Here is a 25,246-nt window from a genome sequence, read left to right on the forward strand (position 1 = left end):
ACATGTGTATACCTGCATTTCTGCAGCACGTACTTAGCTTAAATTACAGACAATACATAAACTGATTCATTATGAATTAATTAAAAGAAACGCATCCCCAAATTAATTTAGTTATTAAAAAGCCAGTAGTGCTGGCTGCAGATGAAGCAGCACCGTGTGTGTGTTCAAGAAATACGTTTACCTTCTATGTTTGTCAGTTAAACAGTTCTATACATGCCTCTCTCTGTACTCACCTCCCTGTGATCCTATAACACAGTAGGTGCTCTATTGGTGCAGCGGGGTGAGTGCTATGAAATATCATTTGTGAATGTGTGTATCCACATCCATCCCTACACACACACACATATAGAAGCAGGTGTTGCTAACGCACCCCACACCCAGCACAGCACATATACATACATACATACAGTACATGAAGGAAGGTATTCCTACCCCCTCCTTTCTGCTTCCCTGCACCCGCAGAGCCAGACACCACCAGCACCCGTCCGACATCAGCGTTTATTGGTGCGAATGACATGTAGTACCACAGTTCTTACCAGTGACATTACAGACAGACAGCCCACGAGAGGGGTTCGGTTACAAACACCGACAGGAGGGACTGAGCCCCGGCCCCCACCCCAGCAGTTACAGTGCTCAACACAGCGCTGAAATGTCACTTGAAGCAGCTTTTGTATTCTTCGCAGGAAAAAAAAAAAATAAAACATCAAAAAAAAAAAATTAAGAGAATTATTGGAAAACAAAGTGCACCAACCGGATTGCAGAGGACTGCCAAGGGCAGCAGGGACACAGGTGGGCACAGCCCAGCCTGCTGCTCAGCCCCGGCCCCACAGCCACCCATGGTACCCATCAGCGGGCACTGCCGGGCTGTGCACTTTGGTAAGCAGCTAACGAGGCCAACGACACAGATATCTGAATTTCTACACCCTGTTCGGAATCAGCCTATAGAGACAGCACTGCCACCACCTGGGAGGTGTGATGCTCACCCACACTGACGTTGTCTATTTATAATTTACCTCTATGACACCGGGAGGGTTGGTCATCTAGCAACACGTACACAGCAGGAGACCACACGTGCCCAACAGCTGCATCCTGTTCACACTGCCCCGCAGGCACCAGCATCCCCAGCACAGCCCTCACAGACAGCTCCATCCACCTGCATGACACCATGAGAGCAGTGGCCCCGAGGACAGAGGCCTCAGCCAGGATGAGCGTCACTCCCTGCTCCCCTTTGGGAAGGCAGAAGCAGGCACGGTGTGGGCACCCATGGGTGGAGGGCTGGGAATGGCCGGGGCACTGCCCAGGAACCACTGTCCATGGGGAGTAACACAGCAATGAGCCTCCTACCAGGAGCTGTTTTAAGCTGCTCTCAGCGCTGCTTCTCCTTTGAGTTTTAGGGAGTGCAGAGGACACAGGCAAGGACACGTTCGGTCATCTCCAAACTCCCCCACCAGTTCAGCTGCAGATTCCTACATTTAAAGACAGTGATTTCTCTCATGTTTTTAGCTGTCAGCATCGCAGGGGCTCGCTCTCCCAACAAACAGCTGGCAGGGAGCTGGGGCCAGGCAGTGTCCTGGGAGCAGCAGGGCCATGGGCTGAGCCTGGGGAAGCTGTCACCGGAGCGCAGGAGGCTTCGGGCCCAGTCCGTATCCCCTGTGAGCTGTAATGAGCCATGGAGGAGGAAAAGCAGCTTAGCACCAGCCCCAGCAGCCAGCTGCTGCAGCATCACGGGCAGGGCGCTGGGATGGGCCGCAGCCTCACATCCCCTGGAACAGCCATCACTTTCCACAAGGAACCCGTGTGGGTTTTGCACCACAGACCACATTGTCCAAAGAGTGTCCCGTCCCCAAGAGATGTGTCCCCGAGACTCTTCACCGCACGGCAGGGGACCCTTCCAGCAGCACGGTGCCCTACCTGCAGGAGATGTGTGGGCACGAGGTGCAGGGGGAGCAGAAATGAGTTCTGGGTTGGATCAGCGTCTTCTCTCATGTTTCGCTGCTGCCTTTCTTGGCCTCCGACATGATCAAGTGAACGATGAGGGGAAAGGGAAGTATTATTATTATTATTACTGTTATTATTATTAATAATTATTTTTTTTTTAACATTTCAAATAAAACCATGTTGTGTTGTAAACAGAAGCTCATTCCTCAGGTCTGCCCAGCCAGTCCCATCTAAGGTTTATGCTTGAAATGGGCTTCCACTGAAACAAAAGAACAGAAAAGCAAAGTTAAAGCCGTGGGCACAACCCCAGCAAGGACAGCCTGGCCTTGGGGGTCTGATCGTCCTCAGTGCTGGGTGACTGAACAGGCTCTGAGGTCCCTTCCACCCCAACCACTCTGTGGTCCTACAACACTGCTGCCCCTCCACCAAGCACAAGCCTTGCAGAGGAGGGCTGCCCCACTCACACCACGCACAATGGAGAAGCCGCAGTCACCCCATCCCTCACCCCTGTCCATCCATCCCTACTCCAGCCAGTGGGGAGTCAACAGGCCAAGGCTGTTCTCCAGACCTCATGAGCACACACCTGCGTATTCCTGAGGCAGCATCGGCCTGCTGATAACCTTCTGGAAGGTGGTAATCCACTCCAGCTGGTCGTCCTCTGTCTCGCAGGCAAAGAGGAATTTCCTGTCCGGGGTGACGATGGTGATTCCGTGCTGCCAGTGGTTTCCCTGTGTGGATGGCGGGAGCCCTTCCAGGACTTTGTAGCTGTTTTCCTTGCTCCCAATGAACACTTCCCCTCTTGCAAAGGCATCCTAGAAGACAGCAGCCAGGAGCACAGAGTGCAGCAGCTGAGACCAAAAGCACCACAGCCCCAAGGAGCCTCCACCAGCAGCAGCCCAGACCCTGCAGCACAGAATCCCAGTGCATTCTGCCGAGCAGCAGCCTGGGCTTTACTGCAGACCGTGCCCTGTGCACAGCCCAGGCCCCTCTGTCTTACCAGGGGATCCTTGAAATACATGAGCCTTCGGTCATCCATGGTGAACCATCGCTTCTTGAATCCTTCTGTTTGCTGCAGAGTCAGAAAGTGCTCAATTACATACCAAAGTATGAAGTGCTCTGCTCATCAAATGCAACCTGGCAGTATCAGGGCAAGGGGGGTTTTGGTTGGCTTGGAGGACCCTGCAGGGCAAGGGGTGGCTGGGAAAGGCAGCTGGAGCCAGGTGGGCCTGTAGTAATGGCCAGAGAGCAGGGAAATGGGCTGGGTTCATCTGTGAGATGTTTCTGGATTTTTTATCTTTTGGTTCCAAACCCAAACCGCAGGCGGAAAATGTGTATTAATGTGCTTATGGGGTAAGGCTTCATCGCCGCAGAGAGGACAAGTTTGTCCCACCAGCAGACCCTTCACCATCCCAAACAGAGCAAGCCTTGGTTTTGGTGTTGTTGCAGAAACATTTATAGCCTACCTTGGGCCCCGTTTTCTCCATGTACCCCTCCTTCAGGTAGTTTCTAGAGAGCTTTGGCACCAGCTGGAGCAACCAAGCAGGAGAGAAATGAGAGCACAGCATCACTGGAGGCGGCTGGGGGACACCTGCCTGAGCCCACCGACCCCTCTGCCACCAGATCCCAACCAAGTGGTTGGCAATTCCATGCAGGTGAGCCGACCACACGTCCCACAGTGGGCTGATGAGGTGTTCCCTTTGGTTTTTAGCATTTGGCCCATTTAACTCTTAACCTGAAGGAGGTCTGAAGGCCCTCGCGTGGCAGTAATTTTGGCACAGTAATTGCACAGCACACACTGAAGGACGGAACGTTCCCCAGAGCTTTGATAACAAGATGCTAAAAAGAAGGAAAAAAACCAATCTGGAAAACTTACATCAGCATCGCTGGCTCCAGGAAATGCCACTTGTAAGTAATGAAAACGTGCAGCGCGAATGGCATTGAACCAATCCACTATTTCCTAATGAGAAACAAAAAGCAGTGAGCGCCGCAGCCTGCACACAAAGCAACGCCATCCTGCTGCACTGCAGCTCTCCCATCCCTTTGTCCCAATGACATGAGTGCAGTTCAGTACTAACCCTCAAAGAACAAAAAAACCAAACCATGAAGAAGATCTGGTAGCACTGCTCATCCCCGCTCCCATCTGCTCGTGTTTAAGTCGGGTGTGGGAGGGGGAAGGTCAGCAGAGGAAATCCAGCTGGTGGCTTTGAAACCAGACTTCAGATGATCCTGGAGCCATCACTCAGGATTAGCAGAGCCTGAAGTGCTGGGAGCTGCAGGAAGAGGAGCAGCAGAATGCACAGCACCACGGGTAGTGTGCTTGGCAAAGAGTTGGTGAGACCCAGCGTGGAGATGGCAAGCCCAGAGGTGAGCCCAGTCCTGTAAACGTGGGTTTCTTTCCCCCTCACTGCATCCCCTCTGCACACAGATGCAAATCCAGGTCGACAGCTCCGCCGCCTGCTCCCCATCCCCACCATCACCCCTCTGAACGCAGGGAACACAAAGGACATTGTCCACATTCTGAGCCCACGGCGACTTCCTTCCAGATTCTGCTGCAAGAGTGGCCAGACATCTCTTCATCCCTGCACTGCAGCCCATCCACAATCCCAGCTCAATGCACAGATGCTGTGGCACTTCTTTCCTCCCTTGGAAAAATCTCTTTCCCTTTTCTTTTCCTCTCCAAAACAGCTTGGTTAACTTGGTGGGTTTTGAACTCATCTGTTGATTTGCTTCTGGTGAGATCAGAGCCTGTGCTGCACTGGTGCCTTTCTGGAGGTCTGACTGGAAAATGAGATGCATTTGCAGGGGAGTGTGACAGCTGCACACGTGTGCACTCTGAGCTGCAGGAGACGGCTGTTACGGTGGGTGTGAGGTGTTACTGAGCCAGACTGCAGCCCGGCACAGACCCCATCGCACTTCAACCCTCCAAGGGGAGGCTGCTGCAGCGCAGGAAGCGCCGTGTCAGAGCACACCTCAGCCCACAGGAAGATTTACATATACATTTTCAAAAACAAACTGAGCTGAACAAAACAAAAAAAAACACACACAAAAATCAGGTCCTTTTACGTGTTACTTTGGAGGTCTCAGTTATAAGAAGTCCAACTTGAGGCGCTCAAAAATGGTCTATGGTATCAATAGCCGTCCTTAACAGCTCGTGTTCTGCTCTGCCTGGTCAACCTACTTCATGCTGAGGGGAGAAAACGTAGCAGGACACACACAGACAATGCTCCGGAAAACTCTGACCTACTTGTCTGAGCTTTTACTTATCACTTGCTTTTCTATCTTAAGCAGCTAAGCAGACCCCAGATAGCAGCACAAAGAGGATCAGCGAGAGGAACTGCTCCTGAAGTTACTGGTGACCATTACAGGCTAGAGGCAATGAAAAAGAAGCTGTGATGTTAAAGTGGTGATGAGTCACAGAATCACCAACTGGAAGGCAACCCTGACGTCATGATGTGCTGCATGGGGGTCACCTCCCCGACCAGTAGGTCCCGCCATGCAGAAAGCAGAGGATGAATCTCTCATTGATTTCAGACCATCAGCTGTTTCTCAGAGCCAGAAGGATCTGCTGCTACATCGCATCTCTTTATATAAGCACGCACCTGTGTCTGCAAAGCCGGGATGCACAGCCTCTGCTCCAGACCTGAGCCACTCACACAGCCATGGCAGCACCAGGCAAACAACCTTGCGTGAAAGTGCATCTTCTCACTGCTCTTCAGCTCATCAGTCCTGAGCTCGGCTCCTCCTGCTGCTGAAACTGACCCCCGTGCCGCCTTTGCCTGTTCTGAAAGCCCCTGCAACAGCTCAGGAATGTCAAAGAGTGCTCAGCTCATTTGTCCAGAAAAGATTCGAAGATATTGGTTTGCACCGTGAAGAGAGGCCTTTCCTGGAGACGCAGCCCACCTCCGGGGATGCTAAGGATGACGGTAACCCTGGGGATGGCAGCAGCGCACGGCAGCGGTCTGAGCTGCTCCTGTGATGGCTTCAGGAGAAGTCCTGCAGAGGGAGCTTCAGCCCTGGGCAGGAGCTCAGCTTCAGCTCTCCGTGTGCGCCTGCAGCCCAGCCAGCACGCTGCCTTCAGCCAGCAGAGCAGGTCCCACTGTGCAGTGCCTGAGAAATGGAACTCCAGCATCCCTCTCTCCTCTGCTCCCCACCTGCAGCTCAGGCATCCAAAGGCTGAGTGCCCTTTAACAAGCTAACTTTGCTCCCAGCAGAACAGGCAGAGCTTGACCAGACCTTGTCAGCGCTGGAGAATGATGCCAGGTAGAAACGTGGGACTGTTTTCTTGTTAAATGGGCACAGATGCAATGCATGCAGCTGCATTGCTCCAACCAGCTGTGCGAGTGCTCTCAGCCTCCAACACTGAAAGAGAAAGCTCCTCAACTCCTCCCGCTCACACCAAGCACACTGCTCTTCATTTCAAAGGAGCTCAGCACAGCTGATAAGCCAGAAGCCCCTTAGGTCACAATGAAGTAATCGCTTGAGAGCATTTGTGCCCACCATGCAAAAGGAAGCACAGAGGAATGCTTCTGGTAGTATGACCTGGTTACTCGAAATCTACATCTTGGGTTCCTTCCATATGTAATTTCAAACTACCACCCTCAATATGCATCACTGCCTCCTATGGCTGTGATGGAGACTGGCACTTCACTGCACCAGGAATCAGGATGGGGTGTATCTTCAGCCTGGGACGGCTCACCCCAACGGTCTCGGTCCATCAGGTGATGAGAACATGCTAAGAAGCCTTCAGCTGCATACAGCTGCTCCATCCTGCAGTGCTCTGGGCCAGCAGCATGGCAATCCAGGCTGTCCTTTTGGCTTTGATTTCCTTAGCTGCCTTACTGCAGTGAAGGTTATCACCGGTGATGAGCCTGCATCCTCGTTCAGCCAAAGGGGCAGAGCAATTTCAAGCAAATTGAGAGAAATTCAGCTGAGGAGTTATCAGATGGCATCAGAGCTGCCTGCCCAAGCACTGAGTAGGCAGACTGAGCAACCACACTCAGCCCATGAGATCAGCCCCGCTCACAGCAACCGCCTGCATGTCACAAACCACTCCTTCCACGTGGGCATCTGGCAGAAAAATCAGTTTTTTCAACCCAAAAAACACGGTAAAATGCTGCCTTTGCCAAGCAGACTGTCACAAACCACAGACAGAAGCACAGCAGTGAGATGCAGCTTCTACAGGAAAGAGCTCCTTCCTTTGGCTTCTGTTTAACTCGTGGCCATAGAGCCCCGACGCATTCTGCAGCACTGCAGCACAGCCCTGCAAGCACAGTGGTTCCACTTGGGCTGACCCCTTGGACACGCACTGGGACTCTCCTCTCACTGCAAAGGCCGTTGTGTCCCACATCCTCCCTGGGCAAACAACTGCACCACGCTCCTGAGCACTGCTCTGATTTCCACGTTACAAAGTCCCACACCCCCCACACGTCACAGCTGGGTTACAGACAGGTGTGACCCAGGCTGGCTGTGTGCAGCACCGCCCCCCAGGAGCACACAGAAGGCCCCGTTACCCCCGTGCTCTCACCTTGCCATCTTCGTGATAGACAAAGATGTTCCTCGTGCTGTTGTCCTTCAGGTACGTGATCTGCAGTCCGTGTGGGTTCCCGATTTTTGCAGGCTGGAAAGTTGCATTTAAATGTTCAATCTTCATAATTGCTTTGGGTTCTTTTGCCTGGAAAACACAGCTGAGTGAGCAAACACCCGAGAATTGGCTTTTAAACCAGAAAGCAGTTTACTGTGTCAGAAAAAAAACCTCACGATTGAGGGCATTACCTGAAATGCGATGCTCAGCCCACAGACCTGCCTGGTGATAACATAGCTGGGGCTTTGCTTGGGCACCAATGAGTGCTTTCTGCTAACATGGCAAAACGCTCCGCTGCTCTGCAAAGCTCAGCAAAGCTCAAGGAGATAAGGATTTCAGCCCAGAAGCAAGATAGATAGGTCAGGTCTCAGAGACAGCAAGGATGCTGTGCTATGAGCAACTCTGTGACTCACAGGTAGTGTGGTAGCAGAGCAGGTAGCCTCAAGGTACTGGAGCCAATAGCAACTGAATCCAGCACGACCACTGCTGCAGCTGTGGTGGGGGCTCTGCCTGAACTGCTCTCAGGGCTCCACTGGAGCTGGAAGCTCCTATGGCTGTGATGGAGGCATCGTCCTCTCTGCAGGTGATCATTGGAGGTACCAGGGAAGACCAAAAGGTCATAGAAACACCTCGACTCCCCCCTTATGTGGTGCAGAATAGCAGAATGTCTACCCATTAATCACAAGGGCAGTTCTCACAGTAACAGCTCTGTATCTCCCTTCCAGTACACGAAATCTGCTCTGGGGAAAAGGATGAATGCTTCACTGCGTGGCACTGAAAGAGGAAATCCTGAGAGCCGTGAGGTGGTGTCACAGGCAGCGTTCCCTCCCCCAGAAGGTACCCACGGGTACAGAATCCACGTCAGTTGGATCACACAGGGCCAGAGCTGAGAAAAACCCATCACCGGTGGTATAAGGAGAGCCAGGGGCAACACGGCGGGCGGGGTGGGACGGCCGCTCAGCATCGCCCCACCGCTGTGATTGGGGACTCAGAGCCCGTCCTGCACAGCAGGGCAGCCAGCTGGGCCGTGCTCCACCCATCGGACACAGCGCCTATGGAACCTCCAGAACCGACCCATAAAACCACGGCCCACCAACTCCTCGCGCACCAACGCTCCCACAGCGCCACCTCCCACCCCCACAGCAGCCCCAGGAACTCACGTCGTTTCTGTTGAAGTATTTCAGTGCGCCTTCCCTCTCCGACAGCACAAACTTTCGGCTCAGGAACTGCCCGTTGTCCCGGCCTCGCTTCCACAGAAACCCTTCCCGGTACCCTGCGGCACAGAGCTGCACTGAGCAAAGGGCAGGTGAGCACCACGAGAGCCGCCTCCCATTTGTCCGAGTAGGAATTACACACAGCTCCTATGGAGAAGGTGTCCCCCTTTCCCGTGGTTTCAATCCTCTCAGATCCTTGGCTCAGGCTCTCAGGAGGTAGGATTTTCACGCTGTACGTTTATAATGACTTACAGGTATTTTCTGCCTTGTTTTTAACACGTGGATGTGAGGACGTGCAGAAAACCCTCATCCAACCAGCCCTTCAGACAGCAGGCCGTATGACATGCAGCAATGCGGGATTCATTTTTAAGAACAGATTAAAAGATGCACAGAAATGCCCCAGCCGGCCCTCAGCGCTCACTCTGCAGTACAAACTACGTTTGCATGCCATAAGAAATGCACATAAACCACACACACACACACATACATACACACACACAAAAGGGCACTCAGCAATCAAGGCAGACAAAGGTAAGAGTGGCACAGACAACAGCTGACAATGCCTAGTGAAGAGAGAGCGCCTGCCTGGCCATTGTGCCTCTGCTGACAGTCAAAATACCACTGCCTTTTGCCTGGACATATGAAATCCTATGCCAAATGCTTTCCCCAGATCCTCAGAGACCTTTGTTGAATGTGAGGCGAAGCCGTCAACATCTGGCATCAATAAGTGCTATGGCAAACCCCGCGCTGCTGCGAATGCAGGATGCCAACTGCACCACCACGGGCTGCCCAGCAGGCTGCTGGCACACAGCGCTGCCAATGGGCTCATCGCTTGGTGCAGATGTAAGCAGTGCAAATATTGAAAGCTGTCAGCAGTCCTTCCCTTTTGGTTCTTTATTTAATATGGGTCACGCGTTGCAGCAGGGCTTTCCTTCAAAGCATGAAGCCACACCGCTGCCTGCCCAGCCCTCCCCCTCGGAGCCCTGCAGTGCAGAGCACACACTCTGGGTGCTCGGGGAACGGACACCCACTGGCAGCACTGCACAGACAGCAGCCCAGCAACCCGAGCACCAAAACCAGAGATGTCGGGGGAATTACCAGGGCAGAGCTCTCACCCTGCCCACCCAACCATCCTCCAGGTTTGGGAGGGTCCCTCCCCAGAGCCACAAGTAGAACCGGTGAACGCAGCCAATCCATTCCGTCCTACCTCAACACCAGCTGCAAGCTTGCTGTGGACATTTCCCAACAACAAAATACAACCAACCTCTGGGAAGGCACTCATAGCGTGAGAAAGAAACACACTGAGTGAGCAGAATCACCCTCAGTCTGAGCAAGGGGAAGCAGCAAAACCAGCCCAGGGCAGCAGTGCTGGCTCACCCCTCATCAGCACTGAGGCACAAATTAATTCCCCCAGTGGGGAACACCACCACCTGACAGGTTGTGTCAGCAGAACCACTGAGTGCTCATCAGCAGCTGAAGACAACAGAGCTGAACGGGGATAAGGGCTGTACAACGTGGGGCTGACAGCAGGCAGACAGGCAGCAGATTCTGCCCAGCTGATATGGTTATAAAATGCAAGATTTGCTTAACACGAGGGAGAGATGCTGCTGGGACCCTGAAGGTAGGGACCTCTTAGTTGAAATACAGCCACCTGAGTCAGCTCAGCTGAGCTCAGCTCTCGGCTGCACAGCCTGACAGCAGCTCCCTGCACAAGCCCTGGCTGTGGGTTCCTTCATTCATTCATCCAAAGTGCTTTGCTACAAGTATCCAAATGGCACAGGGTGTAAGGATGCGCTGTTTTTCTTCCCTGCAACACATTTATTGTGTTTTCTCTTAACACGAAGGGTTAAGGAATAAAACTCACTTTGTTTCCCCAAGGAGGATCTCCAAAAGCTGCAAATGTATGGAGTCCAGTGCAAGTGAACCCCTGTCACACTGGCACCCCAGTGGTTTTATATGAGAAGGTGAAAGCATGGAGAGGGTTGGAGAATTGCCCAGGGCAATACTACGAGCCAGCGTCAAAGCCAGGCTGGAAACCAAGGCTTCCATGTCCTCTTATGTACGGACACTTTCATCATTACGATCTCCTTTTTTTCCAGCCCTTTGAGCCAAAACACAGCAGCTGAATTCCACTCTGTTCTCCTTTGGAGAAATTAAAAACAAAAAAAGAATGCTGGCACTTTCCAGAACCATCGCCTCTGCAAAAGAGCTCCTGGCTGCTCTGACAAAGCCAGCTGCTAATTCTGCTGTACTTTGGCACAGATTTCCTTAAATCCTTTGCTTGCTTCTTTTCTTTCTTTCTCCCTTCCTCCAGGGCTGTGTCCTCGGGAGCTGCAACTCTGCTCTGCCCAAACTTGCTGCCTGCTCCCCTGTCAATGCTAATAAATGCAAAACACAATGAACTGAACGTGAACCGAACGTGAACTCATCCAGCTTCCCCAGGCAATCAGTATGTCAGCAAGACGTGTCCTCAACATCCGGATCTAAAAGGCAGCGCAAAGCAGCTGGAGAAGGTGTTGAGGAGCAGAACTGCAGGATGCTGGAGATGCAGAGCTCCCACTGCACGTATTGGAGCCCCTCCTCACCTCCGTGGGCTGCCCTGCCTCAGCAACAGCTTGCAGTTCAGAGGGCTGCTCTCATGATGGTGAAGCAAAACAGCCACCAGCACAGCTTCGGGGCACACAGCGCTCCATCACCTGCAGGTGCAGAACGAAGGCTGCAGCCGCCCGCTGGCACTGTGCTCAGCCAGCAGCACACAGCCATGACTGCCAAAGGGACGCTTGGTGAAGACCAGCACGCTTTAGAAATAACATCCCTGTGCTTGGGCTGCTCAGCACGGGGCAGTTCTGGCACAAACCCGGCTTGTAAAAAAGCCATCAAGCAGTCGTGACAAAGTTGGCCAACAAACGGCACGCACATAAGAAATCACACCTCCAGAATGGGCATTTTTGACCCACTGTGTCATTTCCAAGGTAAAATGAGGAACCACCACTTCTACACTCCTTTCATCACCACAGCTTAAGCTCCTTGGGGGCAGGAAAACGAGGTCACCACGCTGGTTGCCCAGAAACAAGAGGGCTTTGTGCCAGCTGTGCTGAGTGTATGTCTGCAGCTCCTGAACACAGTCGGACCCTTCAGGTGCCTCAGCCTAACCCAGCTTTATCACAGTGCCACAGAGGAAGCAAGCGAGAGGATTTGCTACCAAGACAATCTGGCATAGATAGCATCTTCCCACCCGACTTCCTCCAGCAATTTGTTCAAGTTCCCTATTTTCAAGAAGAGGAATACCACCACTTCCCCACGTCAGAACGCTGTTATGGCACGTTGTTACTGATGGGGTTTTTGGTCCCTCCGTGCATGCGGATTATAGGAAGTACCCAAAATTACTCTTTCAGTTTCAACCTTCGTTCTCAGAGAAGAAGAAACCACTCTGACAGAGGGCAGTCAGATCCACCCGCTGGAGAAAAGAACACACGCTTGGATTTTGCTTTCTCTCATCCCACACACAGCATTCTAAACTTGGAATTAAACCCTACCTGCTCTCTGGTTTCTTCGGTGCTTAATCTGCTATTTCAGCTGGGAATGGAGGCACCAGAACCGCTCGTTTCTATGCTGGTCAGTGGTATAACTGGGCCTGGTGAGAGGCTTTGAGGAGTAACATTCATCTACCCAAAACCAGGCGTAATAATAAAGGCAGCACTACACCAAGGAACAAATGTATTACTGTGCTGTCTTTCTCTCCTGGTCTCACTGCCAGACAGAGCAGAGAAGGCTGAGAGAGAGGAAAACATTTACTCATACATGTAATCCAAGAGCTACTGCATTTTCCTCGAGTTCAAGCTGGGCACCTCCACCTACAGAAATAGGTCCTCTTTCCTCCCCGCAGTCAGACAAAGCGCTCTGACCCCAATTCAGAGCTCTGTAGACAAAGAAGATTCAAACATAACTACATCACATCACTTTGCTGCTAAAATTACAGGGTGCACATCACCACTTCTGCACGTCAGGAGCAGAGCCATCTGCTGTATTAACATCGTAAGATGTTAATTAAACCAGAAGGGGAGACAGGAACTCAGTGGAGATGATGTGCCAGCTCGTTCTGCGAGGTTAAGGAACGGCGTAATCATTTGGAGCAGCTGAGTGGAGAATCCCTGACACTGATGTCACAGCCTCCTTTTAGCACAATGAATCTGAAGGATATTTCTTCAGGAATAAAGCGTTCTGTCCATAATCAGAGAGCTGGACAGAGAAGGTGACGTGTTCCATGCTTTGCCAATGGAACAGATTTCAAATAACATGGCAGAAAGAACCGTAAACCTCTTGTTTGGCTGCAACAGCGTAAATTGTTCGGTTTGGTCACTTTAAGCGACAGCATTTCTTTGTGCTCTGGAAGCAAAAGCCTCAGCAAGCACTCACCTGTTGAGTGACCCTGCAATGCAGACCGCTTCCTTGCCCCAGGAAGGGCACCGGGGAGGTAAGCTCTTGGTGTGCCCCATGTCGGGATGACTGCCCGGCACATCTCACGTCCTGCCAAGTGGGACTTCTCCATTTTGCAGCACTGGCAGCAATCCCACCTTCAGACACCCCTTCAACCCACCCAAGAGAAGACATCCCCACCCCATTACACACAGCCCGGGATCCGCCACGCGCTGACCCCGACTGTGCACACACATTTTAGAGCGGAGAATTTCCCAGTTCTTAATCAATCAGTGCTCTCCTAATGAGCACTTAGCATACAAATTACCTTTCCTAAAAGGCCATTTTGCAGAGAAAGGTTTCTTGCTGCCATCCAGTCTGCCTCTGCTGCCATCCAGGAGCTCATAAAACAATTATTGTCCTGCTGCATTGTAGAGCCTCAGCTATGGATGCAAGCAGCTGATTAGATTGATTGCTTCCACAATACCCAATTAACCCACTCACTCTGCAAGTGATTGACTTAATCAAAGGCAATTAGCGCTTGAATGGCTACATCACACACAAAGCCGGGATTTAGGAGATGATTGAGATAACACTTACAGACCTCTCCTCGGCCTTCCAGGGGAAAACATCACTATTAACGTCCAACTCAGCGTGGAGCACCCGAAACCATAGATCGGTAGTTTTGGGTGGCACACAAAGAAGCGATGCCACGTGCTGCTGCGGGGGGAACCTCAGAAATGCCAACGTTCCCTTTTTTCCCCTTCTGGCTCCTGAGGACGGGCAGCACCAACCAGCTGAGACGACCTCAGTGGGTGATTCCTACCCCTGGCAGCTTCAGACAGAGTGCCCAACACACAACGTTGTCTCCCATTGCCAATCCTCCCAACAAACGCGTCCTTACAAAACCCTCTTCCATGCTGAGCTCTTTGCAAGGTGACTTCTCCCACAACGTAAAAAAGATGTGCAGAGAAACAGGTGGGGATCCACCCCCAAAGCAGTGCAGAAATACAGGTAGCACTGCCCTCGGTAACTGCTTTGCCTCTGATCAAACCTCACAAAGCCCATCCAGCTCTGTGCAGCACAGCAAGGCCAAGACAAAGCCTTACAATGGGACAGTCAGGGAGAGAATCCCACTCCCCCTCAAATAAGGGATAGAGAACGTTGTACATCATCCCTTGGACAGCCCACACGCTGGGGATCAGTGTGTGAAGCAGGGCCAAACACATTGCCTCTGCAGAAAAAACCCACGGGGCTGAGCTTAGTAGTGCACCTGAGAGTGATGGGAAACGACAAAGGCTGTCCCCATACGTGGGTGTGTGGTATTCACACGCAAGGTCAGTCCCGGGGTTTCCAGTCCCTTTTAATGTCACTGTGAACACACTTGCATTGCTGGCACACAGCTGAAAATCCAAATTGCTTCTAAGCAAAGCCCCGATAATAAAGCCGAAATCCATTAAGCTTGTGATGTTTGCCACCATTTAAATCTGATTAAAATAATTCATGACACCACTAAGCCTAACAGTCAGAAAACACTCCTGTCAATTCCGATGTTTCCCAGTGTAACCCAGACCCCCTTCTTTCACTGAGCTGTCAGCTAAAAGGAACCATAATAAGAGATTATACACCTAATCCAGCTTCCTAAACTGTCTTTAACTGGTTTCTTTAATCACATGCTATCGTTCCCTACGGAGTAGCTCTCAGGTGACAAAGACGTTCGTGCAGCCTTTAATGCTCCCTGAAGGCACCTTGGATGGGATCGCATCACACTTTGCCTGGGTGAGAGAGACCAAACCGAGACACGTGGGGACAGCGGGGCGCCAACCCTGGGATGACTGCAGGTGGGGATGGAGGTGCAAAGGATACTGACCAGAGAAAATCTTCCACCGGATACAGCGATCCCTGGTAAAGCTGCTCTCCCAGCCAGTGCTCCCCTCCCTGAAAACACTATGGAGGAACCAACAGTGGGGGAACATAACAAGGTGTACAATCCCCAAGTCTGTGCCTGACCACTGCAGGCAGAGCAGGTTTGGTTTGCACTGTAGAGAATACGGCCGCATCCTCCCTTTGATCGGTTTACTTCATAAGTGATCATTGATACAGTACAGCTTCCCTGCTAACTTAATTACGGAGCAAGCATTTACATACTGAAGATAAGGCAATAGTTAGCTGCTGCAGTGCAATTAGATTGTATCTGCATCGAGAGGTTAAAACCCTCTGCTAGAGAGCAAGTCCTTACTGGAAGCCTTGTGCTCGTGTTACTGAGAACTGAACACGGAATCTAATTTTACTTGGAAATCAAATGCTTCCTCCTTGAGTGGCATTCCTGCACGGCCACCTGGGAGCTGCCGGCTGCTCAGAGGATGCCAGTTACAGGTAAATAACCTTCATGTTCTCAGCTCGCGAATCCAGTCTGCTATTATAAAAAGGCAGATGAAAGCTGAGAGGTTGGCAGTGCGATGCTCATCCCTTTTACCAGCGCTGAATGCATCTGAGGTCTGATTCAGAGGGAAGCTGGGAGAGAAGATATTTAAGGACAGGCACGCAGCGCCGAGTCATGGCAGCATCCTACAACAGCAGCATTACTTTGCTGCCAGCTGAACTTCTGGAGCAAAAGCCCAAACCAGAATTCGGGGCAGGACATGAGCACCCCAGCAAGCCCTTCCTGCAGCCACTGAGCAATGAAGTGCACAAAAGCTGCACAGAAGGATGCACTGGCAAGAAGGAAGCCGAGGCACGAGGACTGCCCACCACACTGCAGAAAGCACTGAACTCTCAATGCCCAAAGCCCCACACAGTGCCGATGGAGATGGGCAGCATTCCCTCCCTCAGTGTGCACCACGGATGGGCTGTGCTGAGCTACACACTGCTGAGGCTTCAGCTCCAAACGGCTGCAGAGCCCCAGGCAGCACCTGAAGGCCCGGGCTTCCCTCAGGCCACGGGAAAAACCAAAATACATTCCAAGCCCTGAACAGTTCTGGATGGATTTTCTATCTCCCATACCAGCAAATAAAACCTCAGCATGGGCAGCCGCTCCCATCGATCAACCCAAGCAAGGATGAGAGGAACTTAACTGCTGACCAGAGCTTTGCTGAAGCCAGCAGAGAAGTTCAGCACTGACTTCAAAGCGGTTTAGGATCCTCTCTCCAGGGCATCCTGCTCTGAAGCATTCCCCCCACGTAGGCAGTGCTGCCACACGACCATAAATCAGGGAAGCCCATCCTCGCACACACATCGTGTTCCTCTTTGTTTGCTTTGAAGAGAAATCCAAATGGCTGTGAGCACATCTGCTGCAGTGCTAACGGCCCCTGATCATCTATTATTGAGCGTTTGACACATTTACAGTCAGGGCTATTGCTTTATGCAGGGAACAGAGGATTTTTAATGTAGGGCTCATTGCTCTTCCAGCTGCCCCAGAAAGCCCTGGTTTGGATGCTCCCAGGGCTGTGGGATGGAGGGAGGTGCATCAGCAGCACAGACACAGTCTGCAGGCTGCAGGGGGATGTTTGCACACATCTGGACATCGGCTTTACTGAACCTATTGCCCCTCAGCCCCATAGCAGGGTGGTCCCACTTTACGAACTCCTGTTATTACATAAATCTGGGCTCAATCCTGGTCTGAATAAATCATTGAGCAAGATTCCCACTGGCATCACTATGCTAAAATTCCTCCTTCCAGCCTCTGCAATGTGCATAAGGTTGAAATTCACACCCTGCTGTGCACCTCTCTCGCCTTTCAGATCATTTGGGGGATATGCTGCTGTTAGCAATGTGCCACACCACCACATCCCTCAAGGGCTGCTCTCTCAGAGCTGGCTATGGAATCAAACCAGGATCACCCACACAGCTGCTGTGCACCCACCCTGATCACAGCAATCTTTAGAAACAGTCCCACTGGGAGAGCCAGGGAGGCACCTTCCAGTCCCATTCTGCATTCAAGAGAGGGCAGGATGTGGACAATCCTCTGCTGCATCCAAGGTTTCAAGGGGAAAACTCAGACAAGCTCTACAGGGAGAAAACACAACGCACACCTCTCAACTCTCGGCTGCTCCTCCTTTACATCACCATTACCGCAGCACAGCCAGCTGCTAAGCAGCTCTCTGCTGAAGGTCTGATAAGCTCATGCTCACTCACAGCATGCTGACCTGCTCCTCCGTGCAGCGCTTCTCCACATCAGACGCCAAACCTTCCCCATCCCTCCACAGCATTACAGAATTCACAGCGCTTTATTTTAGGAGCAGAGAATTACGAAACCCGCGATGGAGACGGGCTGGTGCTGAGCAGAACGGCAGTAAGAAGAGCTCACACTTCTCAGCTGAGTTTGATTTAAGGCTCAGCAACAACGTCCCAGGCAAACTCCAGAAAAAGACATGACATCACTCCAGAAAAAAGTTCCTTATCTGGTGAGAGACAGAAAGTGCCTGGCCCTGCACAGGTCTCCAACACAGAACGGATCTTTAATAGCAATTCAATTAAGCTCGGATGAGCTGCCACAAGACCAGAGCTGTCCGTGCACTGAGTTATAGCTTACTTCCTCCCCATCCCCACCCCTCTGTTACCCAAGATGCTGCAGCAACCTTCTGGCCCCAGGGCACCGCGCTATGAAAGCACTGCAGAGATCAGGACACCGAGAACTGCCTTCAGAAACCTTCAGAAACAGAAAGGGCCGCCTCCCCTATTCCTTCTCCAAAAGTATGGAGAACCAGTCTGATTTTTCTCTTTAGCTCTACTCCAGTTAAAATACATTAATTTATTGCCTGTAGAAACCCAAGATCACAGGAGCAGGCAGTCTCAGCACCACCTAAATGCAGTATTTCAATACTGTCCCAGCCAGGGAAAGCTACCAAGGACTGAGGTCAGTTACAGCAGTGTTTCATACACCCCATGATCCCACAGCCCACACTCACCGGGCGGCCTGAGAGCCCAGAGGCACAGCAGCTCAGGGGCTCCCAGGAACTCCCCATCCTAAAACACAGCAATGCCTTCAGCCCCCAGCGAGCAGCAATCCCATGAGAAACCCAACTAACCCCGCAGATACAGCCGATGCCAACCAGACCGCAACCGAAACGTCTTCGAGTTGAGTTGACAGATGTAAATCTTTCTGTCGGGGATGATGCAAAATGAAAGAGCACCTCTTACTCATTGTTTTTTTGAGGGGGAAAAGAACAAACCCTAACCAAGCGATTTGTACAAAGCGCTCAGAGAGGAAAAAAAAGAAAAAGAAAAAAAGACTAAACCACAACTATTTAAGATTTTATCAGCCAGCCTTGTGCACTTGGAGTAAGGTTTGCCACCCGTACCATTCTGCCTCCCAGTGCTGCTGCTTCAATCCTTGCAAGAAAGCTGCTGCTGCTAATTATAGAAGCTTGGATGGGAGCTGTATTGAAGGCAGCCTGACAGAACCAGCTGTTAACATTACAGCTGGAGCCCCAGATAGCTGTGAGCTACAGCCTCAGCTGGCAGAGCTGCACGCCCCGCAGCCAGCAGTGCCAGTGCTCCACTTGGCCAACTCCAGCTCTCCCACTCAGACCTACTCATTCTCACCTGCTGTTCTGGCTGCCCACGTGCTTTAGGGAAGCTGAAGCCATCAGCACGTTGCTCTGCACTCCTTGTTCTTCCTCGCACATCAGCTATCTGTAAGAGGAACACTGATTTCCCCCACCCCAGCACTGGGTCACTGCAGCACTCAGGGTTCCTGGAGAGCACAGAGCGCTCCCCAGCCTCTAACCACAGCCCAGACAGAACAGCAGAAACAAGTCAAAATGCACCAAAGGCATTTCTAAAACAAAAGTTTTTGCATTTGCAGCTTTTTCTGCTGTTTTGTGTGCCACATGCTTTCATTTTAGCAACGTAGGGAAATGGCATAGCACCTTCCTTTGATTTTAATGGAGCCTTCGTTAGGTGGCATCACATTTTAGGAGGGGCTGCCCTGCATGAGAATCAGCACTTAGCAGCACCGATGGAAAGCAGCAAAAGGCTGAGTCAGTCCCTGGGCACATGACATTGCACTGCCCTGCCAAAACACAGCCTGCCTGGCACCGGGACACGCAGCACAGGCACATCCCTGTCACCAGGAACAAAAAGAAGACAGCCGTGCTGTGATCGCATCCTTCGCCCCAGTCTGGCTTGCTAAACAGCTCTTTGATGCGCCTCGTCTGCGCTGCAGCACGGTCCGTGTTTGATGTTTAAGCCATTTGTATTGCAAAGCAGCTGCTCTGGGAGCCAGGGCTGTGCAGGCGGCTCTCCAACAGCTCTCCAACAGCCCCAGCTCCGCATGCTGCCCCGGCTGGGCCCAATGCTGACATCTGGCTGGAAACCACACACAGTGCTGCTTCACCCTGGGGATGTTTTTCTGATGGATGCCTCCCCTGTGAGCCCAGGGGTGCAGTGTGTGCTCTGTGCACGGAGGAGGTGGCAGGTGAGTTGACCTGCCCTGTGCCACACTGCCCTCCTGCTGCCCAAAAGGAGCAGTGGTACCGCACACAGAGGAAGGAGAAGCAGCCGCCATTTGATCTGAAGCAATGACTGCATTTTCCTCAAACCAAGGAGAGGATGGGGAAAGGTTTCCTGGAGCAGGTGCTGGTGGGGTGCTGTGTAATGTTAAATGCAGGATTAAACCAGGAAGACATATGAAGGAGACTGAGTATTGGCAAATGGCGATGCAGATGCTGCCGTGGTCAGGACACAGCACGAGATGCAGTGTCTTCCACCTCCCCCACACCATCCCCATCCCCGGGTGCCCCCCATCCCCAAAGCACCAAGCAGCAGAGATGCCAACACTTTCAGCCCTGCTGTGGAAAGATGCTCAAAAGGAGCATGCTTTTCTCCCAAACCACAAAACACTGCATCTGGGCTCCAAGAAAAACAAACACAGAAATCACAGAGTGCCACCACCAGCTCTGGTGGTAGCCGGGCCAGCAGGAAGGATGCTGACCAAACCTGCTCACCGGCACTCCTCTTTCCATCAACATTTTGTGCACGGCCAGCCTGCCCAGCAGTCCAGGCATGGCCAAGGAAGAGCATGTGGGCTTTGAACAGGCACTGTGTGCCCGGTGCCATGTCCAGCAGCAATCTCCAGGGCTCAGGAGGGTGCTCCCAAGGCCAGTGCCCGTGGAGCCTGGCTCCCAGCATGTCACCTTCCAGCCACCCGCAGCTGATGTCAGTGCTAGAGAACAGAAGCTCTCTGTGCCTCTGGCTGCATGAGAAGGAGGCTTCACAAGGCTGCTTGCTGGAGGGATGCTTCTGCTTTAACCCACTCCTGACAAGGGCACACCAGACTCTGGTAACCTTGATATTCAGCTTGGGGGAAAAAAAAAAAGAAAGCAAAGCTCTAAAGTAGCTGCATTGTGTTGGCAGACATTCAGGTTTTGCAGTTTCAGTACAGACACCCACATACCCATTTCTGCTGAACATTCTTCGATTATAATCTTGCCTGAGCAAGAGCACTTTTTGCACCTCTGCACCAGGTAGAAATCCACGTGTAATGCTTGCCCTTGAAATGCAAACAGTGACATCATTTGCAAAACAATTGCACCGCCTTTGCAGGGGCTTTGTCGCTTAGCTTGTCCTACAGCTTCTCCCCACTGCTCCACGGGCACTTTCTACTCTTCTCCTAACAGAGTTAGAGACTGAGCAGCCAAAGGCAAGACAGAGTGCAGAGATTTGTAATAAGATTTCACCAAAATCCAGTAAGAGCCCAATAGCGGAAGCAGCTGCTGGGGATTTACTGGAAACCATGATTGAACAGAAAGCAGTAGTGATGCAATCATGATGTGTGCACCAGCACACACTGCACCACCAGTCTTCTGTCTTCCTACACAAAGCATCTCTTCTCCCGTGTCCAAATCTCAGGCACACAGGAATCTGCATCAAGCTCCACAAACCACCGTGCTGCCCTCATTTGTGCTGCTTTTCAGCAGCAGACCTCTTTTTATCTCAGCCTCCACACCCGTGAAGGACCTGCTCATAGGGATGGCAGAGGGAAGCTAGAAGGGCTGCACCAAAAGCACTGGGCTGGGACGGATGCTCTGCAGACCACTGAGCACAGCCCACCTTCGTGCCGCACTGCAGCCGTGCCTCAGCCTGCACCAGGAACACAGGATCCATCAAAGAGGGACACCAGTGGAACGTGCTGGAGCTGAGCTCAAAGCTGAGCTCTAATTCTCAAGCCTTTCAAGCATCAGAAGAGAGTTTCATCCATTCTGCGAGTAACATCAGATAATGGTGACATTAAAAACCAGCCAGAGCAAAGCAGCAGCTCCACCTGGATGCTAGGCAGTAGAAATTAATTAACTGGTTTCTTTGTATTGAAAATTCCTCTCCATGGGCTAAGATTGAGGCTCGCTGAAGCTTTCTGACAGCTCTGCTGGCCAATCCGTCCCGCGCGCATTGAGGTTAAATAAAGATTTGCCTTCACAGAAACTCCTGACACACGCAGGATGGAGACTGCAGATGGAGCTAAGTTGTATCTTCAGAAATTCAACTGCCAAAAATGGCAGAAGAGCCCATTATAATCAGGCTTTTCCTAAATTTCTCTCTATATAATGTAAATCGAGGCTCTCGGGTCACTGGCATTACGGGAAACATGCCAGCATAAAGACAGAAGAAAGGGGAAAAGCTCTTCCTTTGCATGGTTCTGTTTTCTTTACAGACACGCAATACGGGATGGGCTTTAAGGACTGCTTATAACTTTGCATCATCCACATGGATTTGAGACCTTTTGGGCATCTTCCACCCAGCCCACAAATGAAAGGTGAGCAAATGAGAAGCCCGCTAATTTACCGGCTGCATTTTGAGGTTGTGAATTCACTGAAGTCGGCCATTTCCTGCAAGAACCTCTGATAACAAAACAGAGACAAAAAGCGTTCCACGAGGAAACCCCCGACCACCTTTCCTTTGCTGTTGCAGTTGGGAACAGCTACAACCCTGCTGCCTTCCTTCTCCTCCCCTCTCTCTGCTCTTTATCTCACAAAGAACCACAGCTCAGAGGACACAGTCCTGCTCAGCCCACCTCCGCCTGCACTGTCAGGTCCCACCATGCACACCAAGCCAAGAGGATGGGGATGGCTCACGCAGCACTTCAGCCCCTGCACTACCTTCTCCTTCAGGACTGTGTGCATCGGTGACTTAACAAATGGCATCCCCAATGATGCTTTATTTCCTCGCTCTGATCACTCCTGAGGCTGAGAGGAACGCTGGAGCACAGTGTCACCATGGCACTGCTGGCTTGTAGCTGAAACGAGGAAGTGACAGCAGAGGATGAGGTTTGTCAGTTAAAATTATTGGCTTTAAACTGCAACACCGCTCGCTGCTTGGTCTGATCAGGCCCAAAATAAACTGCATTACATCACCGCAGGTCAGGCTGAGCTAATAAGGGTGTCTTTCTCATAGTGAGAAGGAACATATTCACGTTTTCTCTTTGCAGTCACAGCACCTTCCAACTGTGCAAATGCTGGGGGAAAATTAATTCAGATTGCTTCCCAAGTTATGCAAGAGCCACATGGAATAGAAAGCACACGTTAACAGATTCTACTATTTTAGGGTGTTCTTTTCTGTCTCATAATTTACTTTGCTATCATATTTGCAGACAAATAGAAAATAAGACATAAGCAAAGCAGTCCCCGGGGTGTCCAGAGAACAGTGAGGTGAACAGACACCCTCAGACAAACAGCTCTCTCTGCAGCCCTCTGGTAAAACCAGAGCTCACCCTTCTCAGCCCTGAATAACGACAACGAGATCTACTCCATGCCATAAATACATGGAATATAAAGCAGCAGAGGCCAAAGCTGCGTGAGGCTGCAGTAACACTATATTGTCTCACACCCTGCAGGGCAGTAGGCCACCACCCTCATATATACCTACCAACCAACCAAGGTCATCTCTGCCTTCCATCTTCAGCTGGTGTCAGTCTGAATTCCTCCACTGTTTTTATGGGACCTATGACAATTTGTACCAGCTGAGGAGCTCCAGCCTCCCATGACTAAAGAACAAAAGCAATGATGCTTGCTAGCATTTCCATCCTTCCTCATTGCAAACGATGCATTCCATCCTGAATGGGAAACAAATGTCTCAACATGAAAGATATGCAACAGCATGTGCTGAAAGGGAGAACTGCCATTCACGAGTCCTAGCAGGATGCAATCATGGAGGCATACAGGTTTGGTAGCAGCACGTTTTATCCGTGAATCTGCTCCTGTTATTGACTGCTCTTCCACTATCTGCAAAACTAACAGCAATAGGACTCACTGGCCTATTTACAGGAAATACACGGGAGCAGGATTTGCAGCAAAGTTGCAGAAAGCTGCACTTGGTGAAGCTGTCGCTTGCACAAAGTTCACCTCGTGCTCGCCATCTGTTCACACTGTGCTGGAAAGCAACTACACTCCCATCTGAGCCCGTAAATCACTGCTGAACTATCTCAATGACCTTATTAAATAACAATACGTGGCATAAATAATCTCTTAGCAGTACACACGGCTTGTAAATCTGCAGCTCACTGGTGAGCCACTGCTCTCCTGTGCTTGGACTCTTTAAGAAGACCAGTGAGTCAGGATCTTTCTCCCCCAAACGAGGTGATCACAATATCGTGATGCTCCAAACCTAAAGCCACTGTTCTGTTTTGCTTCCTCCATACACTCCCTTGGTTAAAATAAACCCATCTGGTAAAGAGCAATCAAAAGCACTCAAATGCAGCAACTTTCAGCAAGACATTCCGAAGGTGTTGCTACAACTGCTGCCAATCAGCAGCAGGGGAAGACATCCAAACCTTTCAAAAACAATCACACAAGCCTTTTAACTACCTGGAGTACCAAATCCAAACTTGAGAGCAACTAATAGCAACCTCTGTTTCCAGGAGAAGTCAGTGCCCGCGCCTCATTAAACTCCTGGAGAGGGGACAATGAGCTGCAGACTGATGGGAATTGAGACGGTTCATTTATCAGAAGGGATAAAATCAACCTCAAACACACTGATGTGAGGGTCTCCAAAGCAGTTTTACTCTGTGCTGTACAACAAATGCATCAGCAGCATGAGGAAAAAAACAGCGTGTTAATCGTGATTACTGGTGTGTAAATAATGCTTTGCCTCATAACGCCTGGCTAGGACAATCTAATTATTTAGCTCCAACACGAGAGCAGAATTAAGAACTCTAACATATAGAAGGGCACACCTAAGAATCGATAGTGGACCACCGAAGCATTTAATCACTGTTTTAGTAACGTTCCTGCACTACCCGAACTCACACCACTCCTCGCACTCAAATCAATGGTGCTAGCACACTCATTAACAACACCTCATTGGGAGGAATGAAATCATCAGAGATTGAAAAACTAAGCCATGGCAGAGGAGCTGGAGGCTGCAGCTGCAAGCAGTGCACATGCTTGTGCCCATAGGCTTCCTACGGGAGCAAGGAACTGTAACTAGGAATGTGCACTGAAATCTTGGACTGAGGGAGGGCGGCTGTGACTGCAGGTATAGCAGCACATCCCTGAGAGCCGACATCTGAAGCGGGGACCACAGGTTTGCAGCCACGGCTCTTCTCTGGGGTAAGGCTTCAGAGCTTGCTTGAACACAGCACTGCCCACCGCAGGGATTTCTGTATGAGCAAGGTGTCTTTCTGCTTCCCAGCTCCAGTTCTGCTGCCTTGCATCACCTCCCATCACACAGGGCAGTTTCCCGTTGGTTCAGGGGCTATGCAAGCACCTGGGGGCAGCTGTGTAAGAGACAAGCACCGCCTCCGCATCCCACACTCCTCTGTCTCTCACTTATATCCCTCACCAACAGCTAGCAAGTTTGCTGCATCCTCCTGGCAGGCTGCCCTACGGGATCTCTCAGTGCTGACCCGCACATCTGACACTCTCATCTGGGACTCATTTCTCCCACGTCTGTCAGTTTGGCTGCAATAGCTTCTGCTTGGCATCTACAGGGCAGTCTCTCCCCAAAGGATCTTCTGCAAGCAAGACACTGAAGTTCTGACCACGGCTTCGTCAGGCTGCCTGGAAAAGGACGTTACTCAGAACTGCTCAAAGACAGCATCTTCTTATCTTTATGCAATTGTTGAGCAAGTGTCAGAAAGCAAAATTGCCCTTGGGATGGGAAA

At 51.3% G+C, this 25,246-nt stretch overlaps 1 protein-coding gene across 2 annotated transcripts in view; it reads right to left on the reverse strand.

Annotated features, from left to right (window-relative positions):
- Positions 1–484: 484 nt before the first annotated feature.
- The window catches only part of ADAP1 (ArfGAP with dual PH domains 1), a 39,993-nt gene continuing 15,231 nt past the window's right edge, over positions 485–25,246 (reverse strand). For both annotated transcript variants that reach the window (XM_046900982.1, XM_414759.8), the window contains exons 5-11: positions 8,680–8,792; positions 7,463–7,609; positions 3,812–3,895; positions 3,402–3,464; positions 2,936–3,007; positions 2,522–2,750; positions 485–2,197 (exon numbers count right to left, since the gene is read on the reverse strand). In XM_046900982.1, coding sequence (XP_046756938.1) covers positions 2,169–2,197; positions 2,522–2,750; positions 2,936–3,007; positions 3,402–3,464; positions 3,812–3,895; positions 7,463–7,609; positions 8,680–8,792 — 737 coding nt within the window. In that variant the 3' untranslated portion in view covers positions 485–2,168. The remainder of the gene's footprint in view (positions 2,198–2,521; positions 2,751–2,935; positions 3,008–3,401; positions 3,465–3,811; positions 3,896–7,462; positions 7,610–8,679; positions 8,793–25,246) is intronic.

This window comes from Gallus gallus, chromosome 14 (assembly GCF_016699485.2).
Source record: "Gallus gallus isolate bGalGal1 chromosome 14, bGalGal1.mat.broiler.GRCg7b, whole genome shotgun sequence".
Lineage (NCBI taxonomy): Eukaryota > Metazoa > Chordata > Aves > Galliformes > Phasianidae > Gallus > Gallus gallus.